Source organism: Nicotiana tomentosiformis, chromosome 1 (assembly GCF_000390325.3).
Source record: "Nicotiana tomentosiformis chromosome 1, ASM39032v3, whole genome shotgun sequence".
Lineage (NCBI taxonomy): Eukaryota > Viridiplantae > Streptophyta > Magnoliopsida > Solanales > Solanaceae > Nicotiana > Nicotiana tomentosiformis.
This window is the reverse complement of record NC_090812.1, coordinates 118858785-118877230: the sequence shown is the minus strand read 5'-3', so window position 1 is coordinate 118877230 and position 18446 is coordinate 118858785. Positions and strand designations below refer to the sequence as shown.

Here is an 18446-nt window from a genome sequence, read left to right as displayed (position 1 = left end):
CTTTTTAAGAAGTTTGGTTAAATTCGTTTATTCATACGACATTAGGTTTTGAAATAGTAATTGTTTTTGAAAAAAATAGTAATTATTAATTTGTGATAAAAAAATAATTACTGTAATTTAGTTTATAGAAAATACCTAAATTACCTCAATGCATATTCATGTTAAATAGATGAAAAAAGACTTTTATTTTTTAGTAAAAAAGAAACTAATATTATTACTAAGAAAGTTTATTACATAATATAAATTTATAAAATAGAAATTACTTACGAAATTTATCTTGTGGCTGATATAATTTTTTTTTAATAATATGTCACTAATTCTATCACTGAATAAGATTAGTGATAAATTTTTGTTATTTGACTACATAATTTGTCCATCGCTAATTTTTTTTCTTTTTGTAGTTGACTCATCTAGAATAAATGGTACCTCGACTATTATTTTGATACTAATTAATATAAAAGAAGGGGTTACATAACAGAACACTAAACTTTCAAAATTATCTTGATTGTTTTCATGCTTAGCTAGGCTATCTACTCCTTTTTTTTTTTGATTAAATAGGCTCAATATTTGTCATTTTCAAGATCTTATATTTTAATTTTTTTTTTCAAGGACTTATATTTTTATAATTTTATACAAATCAATAGAGCGTTACGCGCATCGCGCGTATCCTAAAACTAGTACTAGTACATTGTAAAGGAAGGAGTATCGAATATAACCTAGACTCCAAGGGGTAAAAAGAGCAATTAGATGAACGATAGCAGGGCAAGTTAGTCATTAGAGAGAAACGGATATGGATAAGCTAGAAAAATGAGCTGGAGAAGGGGCAATGGGGTAAACTTACGCGGGTGGGACCCATGGATCTTTTTCCCACCATCCACCAAACATCTTTTGCAGATTTTTCATTAATTTAAAATATATCAGTAAAAACTATTTCGACAGAGGAAAAACAAAATCCTAAAATCTTTTTTCGGTTTGAGTCTACTATTTGCTTCTTCAGCGAATTTTGCTGTTACATGCCAAATACCAGCAAAACCATTTTTCTCTCTCTCTCTCTCTCTCTCTCTCTCTGTTAACTAATTCCTTCCTTGTTCTCTACTCTCTTTCTTCATATTTCCTCTTTGTTTTCAACGACAACACTGGTCCATTATTCATTGGAATATTCTATAATTCTCCCTATACTTTCTCTCTCTAGATCTTCCCACGTTGATACCGTTTCCGCTGCACTAACCGGTGAGTTTCATCTCTTCCAAATTTCTCTATATTTGCACTTCCTTTCATGAGTATATGATATATCATAGGCTTTTCTCTGTGGCTCGAGAATCTTCTTTTGTCGTTACGGTTAGCAAATTTTGAGCGAATTCTATTGCATTTTGCATTTATCTCTTCGAGCTCATTTTTCGTCTCTTTTTTTCCTGTTGCTGATTTACATTAGTGGAGTGCCGATTATACTAATCTTGGACTCGAAGTTGCTTTGTTTGCTTTTTTCTTAAGTTAAAAAGTGCTGTTTGATTTGTCTTCAGACAACAGCTATACAATTTTCCTACATTTTCTCTAGCGGTTTGAATTTGAACCATCACATTCATGTGTATTTGTGAATATGTAGTTACACACGCTCTATACTTGGACCTTATGATGATTTGATTTGATTGATTCTCCATTTAATCTTTTTTCTTAATGATAACTTAAAAAAAAAAATCAAATTTGATCATGAAATGGCGATTTTCTATTTATAGCGCACAAATGTTACTAAAGAATCATAATAACATCAACGGAATACTGAATACCTAATTGCTTATTACATTCACGAGTGTTATTGACAAAAAGATCATATCAAGGGGAGAGAGCATTTGGTGTATAAAAGAGCAGCCTAACCATATCACCTCTCTTGTTTCTTTTATCTTTTCTGTCATCTTCTGTCTCACCGTGTGTGTAACGGACAACTAAGAAAAGTTCTTTTTGCTTCTCTTTTACATTTTTAATCCCGCAGTTTTGATCCATTTAAATGATTGAAGGTAGCATGATTTTTTATGCTCTATTGTTTTTTTTTTCCTGAAACTTTTTGACAGATATGCAAGGAATTGACAGAAAATAGTGGCTGTTTTTAGATGATAACAACTGCTTGCAGCTTGTGAAGGCTGCATTTAAGCATGTTGATAAGTTTTCAGTTCCTTTTCAATTACTCTTTCAATGAGACGTGGATTTTTTACAATATACTGTATCATATGCCACATATAAAGCCTGATGTATGTCAACAACAACATGAAGAGCACTGTTTTTACATTGTAGAAACCTCTATCAAGAGGTGAGAAGTCCGTTGAGCAAGAGTTGGTCTGTCACTCATTTGTAAATATAAAGATGGAAAAGTAAGGTCTTTGTTTGGATGTCGATTAGATACTTAAATGTTGTTTCAACCTTGTGATTTATCCATTTCTTATGTGCGACTTTATAATCCCAGATATAGAATATTGAAGGAGCTTGGAGATGGAACCTGCGGAAATGTATATAAGGCTCTTAATATGGAAACATATGAGATTGTAAGTGATTCTTTACTTTACTAAAATTTAGTGTTTCATTTATCCATGCATCCGAATCATTTTTTTTATTTTTTATTTTTTAATTTCCTCTGTTCAAAGAGGAAAACACTACTATTCTTTCAGAAACAGTTCCTCTGAATAGGATGTTTCAAACATTTTTAAATATTTGTTTCTTAATATGTAAGACAAGAGTGGGTTGCTCTAGTGGTGAGCACCCTTCACTTCCAACCAAGAGGTTGTGAGTTTGAGTCACCCCAAGAGCAAGGTGGGGAGTTCTTGGAGGGAGGAAGCCGAGGGTCTATCGGAAACAACCTCTCTACCCCAGGGTAGGGGTAAGGTCTGCGTATACACTACCCTCTCCAGACCCCACTAGTGGGATTATACTGGGTTGTTGTTGTTTCTTAATATGTACTTGTCAAATAAAAGAATTAAGAATCAATATTTAGATTAGGCACTTATATGTAGATGGTTGATCCCTTACTTTGAATCCCACCATTCTTTCTTGTGATGTAGGGAGTAGTTGATGTAAGAGCATGTTCCAGGATTTTGTTCTAACAAATTTAGGCCTAACTGTGAAGCTTGAGCTTTGAGAGAAGTTGTTGTTTGTGCGCCTTCAACTAGTTTTGGATTGAGTGTAGTAGTAATAGTTATTCTGTCTGTGCATGTTTGGGAGTTGTGTGCTTGAATTAATGAGAACCCCTTAGTTTAAGCGCTAGCGCTTAACATTTCCAAGACTTGAGAAGTAAAGGTAGAACTAACTTTGCTCCTTGTCCTTGGTTTCCTTTATAATATATTTACATGGGTGCATCCCATGCAACAGTAATTACACATGGAAAATCCTAGATTGCCTAGCTTTGGCTAGTACATTTTGGGAGTTGATGGGCATGTTAGGTTCAAACCACCTGATTAAAAAATGTTACGTTAAAACCGGCATGTAACAATTAGCAAGACTCATGTGAAAGCTTCTTGCCTCAGATTATGTCTAATGAAGCATGATGCATTAGGATTTTTTCAACTTCCTTTTCTTCCATTGGATGAAATGTTAAGTGGGAGGTCATGTTCCTTGTTTCATGCTAAGTTGCTCGAACTCTTCACTTTTGATGCGACACCCGTGTCGACACAACGTGGGTGTAGGTGTGGGATCCGTATCGGATCTTGTCATCTGATTTTAGGACTTTGACCAAAATCGATGGAGAAATTCGGGACATGTACATTGATTTTTGAAATCAAAACAAAAGCTAGGGTATCATTGAAGAAAATGGAATACCTTTTATATAGAAATTTCTATGTCAGTCCTTTTCCTTTTATCTTCTTCTCAGATTCTCCTCTTGATTAATATTTTCTCCTTCTCGGAATACCTTGTAAGTTTTCCACCTAATGTCTCATAATTTAGACATATTTTTATAACTCTATTTTAGGGAATTAATTTTAGCCGAAATCCCACTCATATTCATACTTGGATCCGTATTCCTGAATTTTAAAATTTAGATGATGAAGGATCCAACCTCTAGATCCACACCCGTATCGGACACCCGCACCGAAGTCCGAGCAACTTAGGTTTCATGTCTACGATGATGAGATGTTGCTCTATTGTCTTCACCTTTTGGAATGAGCAAGTGTTTTCTCTCCACTAATTTTGTCTCTGCTTCCCCTACTTCTGATGGAGTTATGTCTAGTTGTTTACAGGTATACTATTTCCCAATATGGATATCTATATACTTGGAATTCCATAGGATGTTATTTCTTATCCAAGAATGCAGCTTAGCTAGATTAACTAATGTTTTGCAGGTTGCGGTCAAGAAAATGAAGAGGAAGTTCTATTTTTGGGAAGAATGCATTAATCTACGTGAAGTAAAAGTGGGTGGCTTTGTTCTCAACACTTAATTGACTAGAAACATCGACAAAAGACTGTCAACTCACAAGGCTTAATACTGTTAGAGTTGCTTACGTGTATTAACTTGGTCTCACTGACTTTCTAGTGTTTCTCTCTGCAGTCCCTTCGGAAATTGAATCATCCTAACATAATCAAGCTGAAGGAGATTGTGATGGAAAACAATGAGCTTTTCTTCATATTTGAATACATGGTAGCATTTGAGACTTTTAGCTATATTTTCTATTTTATTAGCTTTTTCCTCTTTGTCTGTGCAGTAAAATCTCTAAATACTTGTGAATGCAACAATTTCAATTAACATAGGTTGCACTTATGTCACTCTAGAAATTAGGTGGCTTTTAGCTTCAGAATCTTGAAATATTATGTTAACCTCTATAGCATCTCCCTTTTACCTGTATCTAGGAATGTAATCTTTACCAATCAATGAAAGAACGACAAAGACCCTTCTTAGAGGAGGAGATCCGGGGATTTATGTTGCAGGTGCTGCAAGGACTCGCTCACATGCATAAAAATGGTTATTTCCATCGGGACTTGAAACCTGGTATTGAGCTATCAAATGATTATCTGTATTTCATGCAGCTTACGGATATTTTTCGTTGCGGCAGTGTGAACCTTAATTAGTAAACTTTGTTCTGTCTCAGAGAATTTATTGGTGACAAATGACATAATTAAAATTGCTGACATGGGATTGGCTAGAGAAATGTCATCAATGCCACCTTTCACTGATTATGTTTCAACTCGTTGGTGAGTTATCTCCTCTACTCTCAGTGCATTATTCCTCTTCATGTGCTACTAAATATTTTGCCTCTGATGGGATGGGTGTTTATATGTTTAAAAGGTATCGAGCACCAGAGATCTTGTTGCAATCTTCTTCATACACACCTGCCATTGGTATGCACTGTCCACTCACTGTTACTATTCCAGAAGCTTCTTGAGTAATGCACTGGGTTTTTATTTGATACTAGCCAGATACTGTATTTTTAGAAGCTAAAATTTGATTTTTTCAGATATTGCCTTGGATCATTGTGCTCTGGTTACGTTCTTGATCTTGAGTATTATTTATCAAGAGCAAAATGTTTACAATCTTGAATATTATTGTCGGTAGCTTTATATTTGGCCTTATTGAATTTAATTCTCAGTACATGACTGGGCATAAATTCGTTTGTGAAGTTTTATACTGGAACAAGATAAAGGCAACCGGTGAGTTTGATGGGAATAATATTTTGTTAGCTGTCATGGCTCTTAAAAAGGTTAAATAAGCTTTAGTCAGTTGGAAGGTTATATGAAGATAAATAGGACAATTCCAATAATTTCCTTGAACTAATTTCAAAATGCCTGACCCGAATACATTAATGTTATGATTGAAAGTGTTAGCTTCTTTGGATAATAAAAGCTGGAAGGAACAAATTTTCCGCTTCTTTTGATATAGTAAAACCTTGTCCTAGTACAACCTTATTGCCTCCATCCCATTTTTTGTGGTCTTAGTTTGATTGGCACATAGAATAAGAGTATAACTAAAAAATTGCACAGGCATCCAAAACCAATGATTCAGGTAGTTTGTAGATAGTTGAGTTGGTGTTCGAGAGTTTGAACTTGATGTAGTTTTGCAATTACTTTTGGTATATACCCTTTGTTCTGCAATCTGTTTCTTGCCTCATTTTAATAAGGTCTACAATTGGCAGAAATAACCAGTCAATTGTTATTATTGGTTGCTTCTTTGAATAGTTCCTTGATGTTTTCTTGCTTATATACCGTTATTCTTTATTATTGGTGTTGTGTAACATATGTAAACAACCAACACAGATATGTGGGCAGTTGGTGCAATACTTGCTGAACTTTTCACTTTGTGCCCAATTTTCCCTGGTGAAAGGTGATTTCATGGCCCATAATTAGTTACGTGAAAATGATGTGCTACATTCTTTCTTTTGGAGCTTAGACTTCTTTATACCTCATATAGTTAGAATGCTTGTTGCTTTCGTGAAAATTTAAAGAGATACTGATATATCTTGAAGTACTCTCATAGTCAATTACCCAGAATTATTTTGATGTTGCAAGATTCTTTTCTGCTAGTAAATTGAATCTTGATTTATTTGAATATTAAGTCAAATTATTTGGAGAACTGTTAATTTTGAGCTTTCTAATATTCTTTTCCCATGGTCAGTGAAGCTGATCAATTGTATAAGATATGCTACATTCTTGGACCACCAGATTGGACTATCTTCCCAGAAGTGAGAGGTGCTTCACGATTGGTTGATATAAGTAATTTAAACGTAAGTCTAGCTTGAACCTATTGCAAGTTTCCTGCCATTTTCATGTGATCTCTCTTAGGGCCAGGGATAGGAGATAATTAATTCCGGGATTAAATTTGAGATAAGTTTATCCCACGTTTGGTTGGGATAAAATTGTGGTATAACTAATCCCGGGATGGTAGTGTTTTTATCCCCATGAGAGGGTGGAATAACTAATTCCGGGATAACTAATCCTGGGATAATTAATCATGGGATAACTTGTTTCCCAACCAAACGACCCCTTACTGATATGTGCATGCGCATGCTGACATGTGCACTAACACATTGAGTTCTTTCCTTCTGTTATTATCCTTTCTTTTTGGCAGGTTTCACCAGTCAATCTGTCTGATGTCATTCCAAATGCAAGTTTGGAAGCTATTGATTTGATCAAGGTTGTTATTTGCAATCTCTACCAAATTGCCATTTTTCTCATGAAATAGAAAATACTTTAACAATTTATGCCTTCATATCATAGCAACTCTGTTCATGGGACCCTTTAAGGAGGCCAACTGCTGAACAATGCTTGCAGCACCCTTTTTTCCATGTAAGATATTTCTCTTATTTGTCATTTGCTTACTCTAATTAGAATTTTTTAGTGGCATGATTGGCATCTTTCCGTAATGGTTGAATAAGTTGCTGCTTGCTAATAAATTAGGTTGGTAAGTGGATACTTGAGCCGCTAGAGGATCCGCTGCAGCTTAAGTTAAGCAATGGTGGTAAGAACTCACAAAACAATTTTAGCCTTAGTGTTATCTTTAACAAGAGTGTGAAGCTAACCTCTGTTTCTGCAGGACCTAAGCCAAATCTTGAGTTGAACCTCTGGGACTTTGGGAGACAAAAAGATGACTATTTTCTTGGTTTAACTTTGGCAATTAACCCAAGTCCTCCTAGTTTGGGTATGTATTTTATATTTTTCATTATTCCTGTTACTTGCAGGGCAATATGCTTTCCATTTTCTTTTTCATGATACCTTTTGCAGCCATGAAATATAAATTCGCAACAGTCTCATGTCTTTGCTGTGATGCACATCTGCCTGTGACTCAATCTGTTGCAAAAACTGCATTTACATGTCTGCCTAAGAGTCTCTTTTTTAACAAAAATTGCAGTTTGGTTGATGTTAATCCTGGATCTCATCATAACTGGTGCATTCTTCCCTGTTGTCTCTCATAAGTGATGCCTGCACCACCATACTCCCCTAAAAGAAAAATCAACGAAAAATATTTCCCAGTAAAAAGAGTTATACAAAAAAAAAATCCTTAAAGAAATAAACTATCATTGTCATTAGAAATAACTTTTGTTTCAAGTGACAGAGAGATTATTTTTGTTTCAAGTAGGAAGTGATTGTCCCGTTTAGTTTCTATCTTGAATTTAAACTTCAAGTTTTTTACTTTTCTATTTTCTCTTTTTAGTTGCGCCTTTCTAAAACTATTTACCTTGATCATGTTATATAGATTTATTTCCTGTGGAAATGACAAGTAGAAGTCGAGGCACAGGAACGGTGAGTTGTATTGTGTTTTCGTTTCTCAGTAGCTTTACTCACTGTTTTTAGGGTTTTCTTTCATGATGCTCCTGATCACATAGCAGTTACATTGGCCTGAATAATTTTCTGGTGACAAATGGCAGGATATGTTCTGTTCTGATTTTCAGGGTCACTCACAGCAATCAGGTAGGTTGTGTACATCTCTTGATATCTTTAATACCTTATTGTGTTGACCATTGTAGAAATTTATGGCACTTGTCCTCACTGCATATTACTCCATCGGGACATCTTTGGGTTCTGTCCTTTAAGCATTTAGACCTTCATATTCAATGTTATCCAGTTAAGTCATTGCTGATGCCTTTTTTTTTTAACAGTTTTTTGGTCATTGCTTCCTCCTGATCACCATCATACCTCTGTGCCAGTGGAGTCCTCATTCAGGTCAGTTATTATTCTTCTAATTAAACTTCGGTTGGCTGTTTAATAATGTACTATATATGGAGTATGGCGAAGGAATACATCTTCCTTCTCTTTACAAATTTCTACACTACTAAGGTTTCCAACAACAATATCCAGTATATTCCCCGTGTGTGGGGTCTGGGGAGGATAATGTGTACGCAGACCTTACCGCTACTTTGTGGAGGTAGAGAAGTTGTTTCCGGTAAACCTTTGGCTCAAGAAAAGCAATACTCGGCAGGTTGAAAAAGAGAAACAATAGTGAAGAAGCCATGTTGAAAACGATGAAGACAAGAATAATAGCAACAACAAAATAACAGGGCAATGAGAAAACCGACACAACGGAAACAACATGTAGTAATAAAAATCGAAGGTTAAGATAATACGATAATGATAATAATCATACACATGATATGAAAAACACAGAACATATACGGTAATCCCAAACTCGACTACCTACTAACCTTCTACCCTAATCCTCGATCTCCATTTTGTCCTATCTAGGATCATGTCCTCGATAAACTGGAGGTGTGCCATATCCTGTCTAATCACTTCTCCCCAATACTTTTTCGGCCTACCTCAATCTCTCCTTAGACCCACAATAGCCAACTTCTTACACCTGCTCACTGGGTCATCTGTGCATCTCCTCATCACATGCCCTAACCATCTCAACTTCGCTTCCCTCATCTTGTCAACCACGGAAGTCGCTCCTACCTTATCCCGAATATCTTCGTTCTAAATCTTATCTCTCTTAATATGTCCACAAATCCATCTCAACATCCTCATTTTCGCTACTCTCATCTTCTGAGCGTGAGAAATTTTGACTGGCCAACACTTCGCACCATACAACATGGCTGGTCTAACAACATCTCTATAGAACTTACCTTCAAGTGTTAGTGGCACCTTCTTATTACAAAATATCGGATACGAGCTTCCATTTTATCCACCTCTCTCTCCAATACGATGTGTGACATCGTCGTTAATCTCCCCGTTTCTTTGGATTATAGACCCTAGATACTTGAAACTTCCTTTCTTGGGGATGACTTGTGCACCAATCCTTACTTCTACGTCTGCCTCATGAGGTTCGTCATTGAACTTGCACTCTAAGTACTCCGTCTTGATCCTGCTCAACCTGAAACCTTTAGACTCTAAGAATTATCTCCAAACCTCTAGCCTAGCGTTAACTCCGCCGCGTGTCTCGTTAATCAACCCTATGTCATATGCAAATAGCATACACCATGGCACCTCCCCTGGGATATGTTGCGTCAATTCATCCATCACCAAAGCAAATAAAAACGGGCTAAGAGTTGATCCCTGGTGTAACCCCATCACAACTGGGAAGTGTTCCGAGTCTCGTCCAACTGCTCTTACCTAGGTCTTGGCTCGATCATACATGTCCTTAATCACCCTAATATATGCCACACGTACACCTCTAGCTTTCACACATCTCCATAGAACTTCCCTCGGGACTTTATCATATTCTTTCTCTAGGTCAATAAATACTATATATATCCCTCTTCCTTTCTCTATAGTGCTCCACCAATCTCCTAACAAGATGAATGACAATTGTCGTAGATCACTCCAGCATGAATCTCAATTGGTTCTCGGAATTCGACACCCCCCCCCCCCACCGCTTATCCTCATCTCCACCACCCTCTCCCAAACTTTCATCGTGTGGCTAAGCAGCTCGATACCCCTATAGTTGTTGCAATTTTGAATATCACCCTTGTTCTTGTACAACGGAATCATGGTATTCCACCTCCATTCCTCGGGCATTTTTGATTTCCTAAAAATGACATTAAACAACCTAGTCAGTCACTCTATAGCTGCCTTGCCTGTGCTCTGCCATAATTCTACTGGGATCTCGTCATGTCTGGTCGCTCTTCCCCTCCTCATCTTACGCATAGCTCCCTCAGCCTCCTCAAACTTTATATGCCTACAATACCCAAAATCACGACGACTCTCGGAGTGCTCTAAATCACCCAACACAATAGTCTTGTGCCCCAATTCATTCAAGAGTCCATGCCACTACTAAGGTTTCCCTGTATATATAAAAAGCCCTTTGCTCATAATCATTAGTGTTGTCTCAATTTGCTTGCCCCCTTTTGATTTAGCTCAATTAATTAATGGCGGTGTGATGATGTGAGTAGATTAATATTTTTTAGAACATCCAAGTGTATATTAATCCATGGTTTTGTGGTGTGGAAAAATGGATTAAAGCATAAAAGATTGCATTAAGTGGGTCTCATTTTTTTTTTGTAGTTTCTGAAATGTATTTAAGTTTTCGAATTGGGAAAATTGGACATTATTTTGGAATAATCCTAAAAGAAAGTAGGCTAAGCATATCCTACTGAGAGTGTAATTAAATTATCCTCCAACTCTAAACAGTCAAGCTCAAGTGTTTGTTATCAAAAGAAAAGCAAACACTAAAAAGACCTTGTCCTCCACTTTGTATTTCAACACGAGTGTATAATTGACTGGTTCAGCTAACTTGGACGGGTTAAAACGGATTCAGAGGGTGCAGTCCAAAATTTGATGGATGAATTGGTAAAGATGAGTTGAGACAAAATACTTATTGAAAAAAACTGGACTTGCTAAAGAAAAGAAATGACGAAGTACTTGCTAAAGAAAAAGATCAGATTGGTCAAACTGGACTAAGTGATAATACACCCCACTCAAGTTTGGATAGTAACTGTATTCTTCAAAACCCTTAGGATATCAAATATATGGTTGGGTCAAATGATTAAGACTTTGCTCATATCATGATGGTTTAGCAATATTTACCTGCTCAAAATGACACAATTAACCAAAAAATGCAATCGCGTGTGTGTGACCAGAAAACCCTTCAGCTTTAAAATTAAAATGACCTTTTTTCTTGAATGAGATTATTATAACTGAAAGTAGACATGGAGTAGTATCTTCTGTTCATGATATAGAGGTCCTTGAATTTACAGCGGACGTTGAAAGTTGGTGAACATATTTCTTTAAACAGTAGGCGGACATCAAAAGTTACTGCACTTGTGTAAACAGTAGATGCACACAATAAATTCTTTTTTATCTTTCAACAGCTCAATTCCACACACAACTGCGGGAGTACCACAATCGAGGGGATTCCCCTTGGCATCTCTGCAGTCTAACATCTTGGACCACCCCTTTCTAGCCATGTCTTCCTCCTTCCAGCAGAGACATTGTGTTTGAGCAACTGATTATTCAGCTGTTTGAGTGAGTAATTAAGTGATTTATAGGGAATACAGTTGTAGTTTGTAAATGTTATTGCCCACATAAAAAATTATAATTGTATTGTACGGATCATCACAAGCCCTATTTTATTTCTTAGAAGTTTTTTCTTCTAAAACGTAGATGATTCATGCCCCTTGTGTGGCTTAGTTGGTGTAATATATGGGAATTAAGCTGAAATGTGTTTTCAGCTGTGTATGAAGCATCAAAGACGAGGAGAAAGAAACTATTTAAATATAACTAGTAAAGACCGGTCTTGATTTGAGCATATGCTTATTTGTGCAACAAACTGAAAAGAAATGATACGTGACCTTATCTGACAAGCTAATAGCATTTCACAGCCTATTTCTGATTGCTGATAACAGTGACTGAATCGTGAAACTTAATTTCTGCATGGAAAATTTTATGCATTTCTGCCAGCTTCCTCTTCTTCCCATTTTTATTTGCAATTTGGGTTAAAATTTAAAGAATTTTAGTCATATGTGACAATGTAATTTTTTACATCATTAATGTGATATAATCTGTTATTAGGAAGTTATTTAGTATTATTTTTTAGGGTGAAAATAGTACGGGCTAGCTAGTTTTTGCATTGGTAATTGAAAAATAATCAGCGTTTGCAAAGTCATTGCAAAATAGCTACTATTTTGTTGCAACACGGAAAATTCCAGCATAATATACTGGAGATTGGTGCACATGTGTATGAACAAGTTCCAGCATAATATTCTGAAGATTGGAGCACCTGTGTATGAACTTCTAGCATATTATGCTAGACCAGTATATTATGCTGGACCAATATATTATGCTGGAACTCCAGTATATTATGCTTGAAGTTCATGTGTAAAAAATTCGAACTCCAGTATATTATACTGAAATATTTTTCGGATTTTGAACTGTATTTTTGTTCAGATTTATCTTTACATGAAAAATGATTAACTTTCGATTACTTTTGAAATTATGGCTATTTTTCAACTACTACTTGTAAATCTGGCTATTTTTAAATTTTACTTATTAATCAATACTTTAATAAAAAGTTACGTAGTTTCATTTCAAGTGACCTGATGGTTAAAATTTGACATTCTGCGGGTACATTGGGAAATGCTCAATTCATTGTAATAATGCCAACTATGAAAGGTGAGATGAACGTTGATATATCCTAGGTACTTGAAACCTTAGCCATTGCCATCATTTCATGAAGTAAATCCTCAATGAACTTGCATTGTATATCCTTGTTCAACAGGAACTCCTTCCATTTCTTCTGATTTTCCCTAATTAATTTACCTGGCTGCTTGTCAATCTCCACCATCACCATCTCCACAGCTTCCTTAATGTCTTCTTTACCAAAATACCCATCTTCATCTCTCCTATTTACCTCCACCCCAGCTTTCATATCCCCACTCACCAGCTTTGCATTCAGAAACTGGTCACCTTTCTGGGGCAACATAACCACTTGACAGTCATTCACTAGTGCCTCTATCACTGAACTGAACCCTGCATGACATACATAGCAACCTACACTAGTGTGAGCTAATATATGCTGTTGTTGCACCCAACCTGAATGAATAATTCCCTTCTCTTTCACTCTTTCCATAAACCCTTTAGGTAAAGCTCGGTTTAGCTCGGCTGAGAAATCAACATTAGCAGGAAAGTTTAGAACCAGAAAGAAAGGTAGCCCAGTTTGCTCCAGACCTAAAGCCAGTTCTTTGATCTGTTCATCCTTCAAGAAAGTTTCACTTCCAAAAGAACAGTAAATGACTGTTCCAGCTTCAAACTTGTTTAACCAACTAGACCATCTCTCTTCCAATTTACCAGAAGGTGGATCAGGGACTACTGGTCCTACAAGAAAAACAGGTTTATTGAATTGTGCTTTCACGTATTCTATATAAGGGCCCTCCATTTGAGAACAAGTCTTGGCTAGTATAGCAGAGCAACCCTTGAGTCCTGAGAGTACACGGTCATATACAGTAGGACCGCCATGGAAGCTCTTGAAAATGTATAGAAAATCTCGAGCCTCAAAAGTTCTGACTGAAGTGACAGAGGTGTGAGGAAATCCAGGTGGAGGTTTTTTCATGTCTTCAAGACTTGGATATTTTTTGGCTTCAGGGACTCTAGCAGGGCAAGTAAGAAAAGCAGTGGAAAGTGCAACAAAAACAGAGTAAAAAACTGTCTTGATCCCTAATTCAACAGCCATTTTTGGGAGCCATTCTTGAGCAAAATCGAAAAGAACAAAGTGGGGTTTGAGATGGGAAAGTAGAGTCTTGATTTGTGGTTGCATAAGGTCTAAACCAACCTTGAGAAGTTCAGCAGTTACTGGTGTCAACTCAGCAGTACTTTCTGCACCAGGAGGTAAACCTTCAACTTGAGGAAGAGTTAGAGGGACTATATGAGTAGTGGGAGCAGAATTCAACATAGATTTGACTCTGCTAGCATTGCCAGATGCGGTGAAAAAAGAAACTTTGACACCATGAGAGGAGAGCTTGTTAGCAAGCTGCACAAATGGACTAATATGACCAAAAGCAAAAAATGGGAACATAACTACATGAAGAACATCATTTGACTTGTCATTCTTCATAATTGATTCAGTAGTATAATTATGAGAGTGTGCTGTAGTGTTAGCTATGCAAATAATCGGAACTTCCATATATATGGGACATGGAGAAGCCAAAGGACAAAAAAGAGTAAAGACACGGGAAGAAAGCAGGATGTTGTAGCTTGTAGAATGGTAGGTAGAATGAATGGTGAGCTGATGAGCATTTTTAGGCCTCGTGGACAAACCGTCGATCAACAAAGACTTGCGGTTGACCGTAAAAGAAGGTTAGTATAACCATTTCATGACTCTTGAATGACCGCCACTTTAACGAGTAATAGTAGTTGTTTGGTACAAAGGTATCTTATATCTTATGTACCATTTAAATATTTATTTAGGTGTTAATTTGTTTTTACTTATTTCTTTTATAAGTTACTTATTTACTTATTTGGTACAAGCTTCAATAGCTGTCCATGATGTTTTCAGTTTAATCCTTCTACCCAATCCAACAAACTAATGTTTAATCGTGATTTCTTAATCGAGTTAAGGTGCTCGATTCTCTGAATTTTAACTTAAAGGAATTAGAATATTGCAATATTGCTAAAGTCTCAAAAAGTTTGAACTATCTTTGTGTTTTAGCAAAAAACAAAATTACAAAATAGCATTTGGACTATTTTTGGTAGATATTTTGTTTTGGGCTAGTTTTGGATGAAATTGTTTATGGACTGACCGTTTGGGTAGTTTTTCCAAATTGAAATGGATGAGATATGTTTTTATGTTTTGTTGACATGGGTTTAAGACTCTCCAGTTGATCTAAACTTTTAAATGGATTGATTCGAATTTTGTCCGAAATAAACAGTTTAATGAATTTATTTCAAACCAGATCTCTCTAATACTGTAGACGCTTCATTTTTGTCTCTCATTTTCATATGATATATCTTTAGCGTTTGACTATTAATTTCTTTAATTTTAATCTTAATTTCTAATCCGTCATTTTTAGCTAGTTTCACTTTTTCCAGGAAAATAGAAAATACAATAATATAAATATCTAGGACATATATCAAGTGAGTTTAGCCTTTTATTTTGAAAGCTTTAGATTTGATTTTGTTTTAAGGGAAAGAGAAAAATTGCACACGAAAATATTTTCTTTGAATTAACACAATTTTGGAATTCTACACTTTAATAAAAGGCCAAATACATAAGTTGACCCTTAAATTTACCCATTTTTTTTTATTTAGACACCTAAACCAGCTCTTGTTCCTACTGAACACTTTAAACTAAAGTCAAATTGTACCTATTAAACCGGTTTTGCTGATATGGCACTCCCTGCAACCTTCCACCACCATCCACCTTCTCCTTCTTTTACCTGCGCTCTTCCCTCTGTAGATAAGAAGGAAGGCATCGAGATTTTGATCGATGAAAGAAAGAAAGGGAAAGAGAATAAAGGGAAAGAGATGGGTTTCAGACAAGAATATTAGGGATTTCGGATTTATCTATGTAGTGTATAGTTTGGTCTCTTAAAATAATGAGACACGTGGAAGTATTTTGACCCTTAGCTGCTCTTAATCTCAGCCGTCGATATGGCACATTAAGCTCACAAGAATGAGAGGTCTGGAAGCTTCCCTACACGTGCCGACACATGTGAATACATAATAGAGGAATAAAATAAATTATTTTGTTATAGGAGTAGGGAATGAAATATTAAAGTGTATAGGGAATATTCTTTAGTTTTTCATTTTACATTATTTCTTTCAGCACCAATACTTGTATATAGACATGCCTTGAGATTGAATACAATACAGAGAAAATTTCATCATCCTTTTTGTTAAAATCCTTCATGGTATCAGAGCACTTATAGCTCGATCTTTCACAAACTTCATCTCAAAATCTCATAAATTTCAAAGTTAACCATGGCAGTAATAGAAGAAACTCCAGTCATCTCTACTCTAGTGGTTTCCAGCCCTGGTTCTTCATCTACTACAGTCAATCAGAACTATAATCACCCTTATTTTCTTCACTCCTCCGATGCACCTGGTATGACTCTCGTGAACACACCATTCGATGGGAGAAGTTTTTCAGGTTGGAGGAGGTCAATCCTAATTGCACTATCTGCCAAGAATAAATTTGGTTTCATCAATGGAAGCTGTGGGAAACCAAGTCTGGATTCCAATGATCTTCCTCAATGGAGCAGGTGCAATGACATGGTAACCTCATGGTTACTGAATTCTCTGTCTAAAGAAATATGAGACAGTGTCATCTACTCTAAGTCTGCAATGGAACTGTGGAATAGTCTTGAGTACATATTTGGCCAATCCAATGGGGCTAAACTATACCACCTGCAAAAGGAGATATCTAAGTCAGTTCAAGAAAATATCAGTGTAGCAGGTTATTTCACAACTCTGAAGAGACTATGGGATGAGTTGGACTCTCTGAGCACACACTTAGGATGCATCTGTGACTGTGTGTGTGATAGAAAGAAGAAGGTAACTAAGTTTTTGGAAGATCAGAGAGTTATTCAATTTCTTATGGGACTTAATAATGTGTATGGCCAAGCAAGAGGCAATATTCTCATGATGAATCTGTTGCCCAACTTAGACCATTCCTACTTATTGTTACTACAGGATGAGAGTCAAAGAGAGGTATACATGAGCCCTCAATACCCTTCTGATGGAGCATCCTTTATGGTAGGAACTCAGACAAAGTTTCAACAGAGGAACAACAATCACACTCAGAAACCCTGGACTGCCACTCAAAAATTTGGGAATAGTTCACAAAAGTTCAAAGGCAAGAAGTCTAAATACAAACCTAATGTGACCTGCTCTCACTACATAAGGATAGGACATGTGAGAGCAGATTGTTACAAATTAATTGAGTTCCCAAAAAATTTTCAGTTGACCAAACAACCAAACAATTATCAGGCAACCGTGAAAGAAAATGCAGTGGTAACAGGACAGAAGGAGGGTGTAGCAGCTATTAATAATGAGGGAAACATGAACAATCAACCATAAATGTTTAGCAAAGAGCAAGTTTCTGAGCTAGTTAACTTGATCAAACAGGTTCAGATTGGAAACTCAGCACATGCAAGTTCAGAAATCAATGCCAATGTAGTGGCTGGTACAATTCTTAAGTATACTAGAACTTGTCTTTCAGCTTTTAATACTAAGACTTGGATCATTGACTCAAGAGCCTCTGAACACATGTGTTTTGATTCAAGTTCATTTATAGATTTGACTCCTTTACCTGTTCCTTTACATATTAGTCTACCTAACTCTTTCCAATTATATGTTACACATATAGGTAGTGTTTCAATTCAATCAAATATGATCCTTAAAAGAGTTCTTCATGTGCCTTCTTTCAGATATAACTTATTACCTGTTCATAAGTTATGTAGTGAATTCAAATGCTCCTTAAATCTAACTTCTGATGGTTGTCTAATGCAGGTCCCTTTGATGAGGAGGGGATAAGTTTTTGGTGAGGTAAGAAATAATTTATATCTACTCAGGTCTACTAGTGTAGTTTCTGGCATTCTGCCCTGTCAAGATGTAGTTTCAATTCCAAAAGGAAAAAATTCCAATCACTGTTCTAGTTCTATTTCTTTTCAAACACCATTAGTGGCTAATGTTACTTCTAATGTAAGCCAATGGCATGTCAGATTGGGCTATCTGCCCTTTTCAGTAATGAAGAATCTTAGTTTCATTAAGTTCCCTTCAAATTTTGATTATGTGTGTAACATTTATCCCCAAGCTAAACAAACTAGACCTCCTTTTCCTTTAAGTCATATTAAAACACAAGAAATTTTTGATTTAATTCACATTGATACTTGGGGACCATTCAAGACTGTGACATACAATGGTTTTAAGTACTTCCTTACTATTGTAGATGACTACAGTAGAGCTACATGGACTTTTTTGTTAAGTTGCAAGAGTAATGCCTTTACAGTTCTAAAATATTTCTTGAGCATGGTAGAGAGGCAATTTGGGATGAAGGTGAAAAGGATAAGGTTTGATAATGCATGGGAATTAGGCATCACAGGAAGTTG

The 18446-nt window shown here is 36.1% G+C and overlaps 3 protein-coding genes across 6 annotated transcripts; 2 read left to right on the top strand and 1 right to left on the bottom strand.

Moving 5' to 3' along the window:
* The first annotated feature begins 942 nt into the window (after window positions 1-942).
* LOC104084894 (serine/threonine-protein kinase MHK) lies at window positions 943-12151 on the top strand. Of its 4 annotated transcripts, XM_009588851.4 has the most exons (19): window positions 944-1230; window positions 2067-2149; window positions 2287-2363; window positions 2456-2534; window positions 4323-4391; window positions 4529-4618; window positions 4828-4966; window positions 5067-5169; window positions 5264-5316; window positions 6229-6295; window positions 6587-6695; window positions 7040-7105; window positions 7189-7257; window positions 7369-7429; window positions 7505-7609; window positions 8165-8211; window positions 8337-8379; window positions 8568-8631; window positions 11715-12151. In XM_009588851.4, the coding sequence occupies exons 3-19, from the start codon at window positions 2356-2358 to the stop codon at window positions 11842-11844; spliced, it is 1302 nt and encodes a 433-aa protein (XP_009587146.1). In that variant the 5' UTR covers window positions 944-1230; window positions 2067-2149; window positions 2287-2355; the 3' UTR covers window positions 11845-12151. The 4 variants fall into 4 exon arrangements, with proteins under 4 accessions (XP_009587149.1, XP_009587146.1, XP_009587144.1 ...); XM_009588849.4 differs by having other exon boundaries at window positions 2067-2363; XM_009588852.4 differs by lacking the exons at window positions 2067-2149; window positions 2287-2363 and having other exon boundaries at window positions 945-1230.
* Window positions 12152-12902: 751 nt separating this feature from the next.
* Window positions 12903-14615, bottom strand: LOC104084893 (anthocyanidin-3-O-glucoside rhamnosyltransferase). Its single transcript, XM_009588848.3, has one exon. The coding sequence runs from the start codon at window positions 14519-14521 to the stop codon at window positions 13037-13039; it is 1485 nt and encodes a 494-aa protein (XP_009587143.1). The 5' UTR covers window positions 14522-14615; the 3' UTR covers window positions 12903-13036.
* A 2065-nt stretch (window positions 14616-16680) lies between these two features.
* On the top strand, window positions 16681-17415 carry LOC138908994 (uncharacterized). Its single transcript, XM_070199905.1, has one exon. The coding sequence runs from the start codon at window positions 16681-16683 to the stop codon at window positions 17413-17415; it is 735 nt and encodes a 244-aa protein (XP_070056006.1).
* Window positions 17416-18446: the final 1031 nt, after the last annotated feature.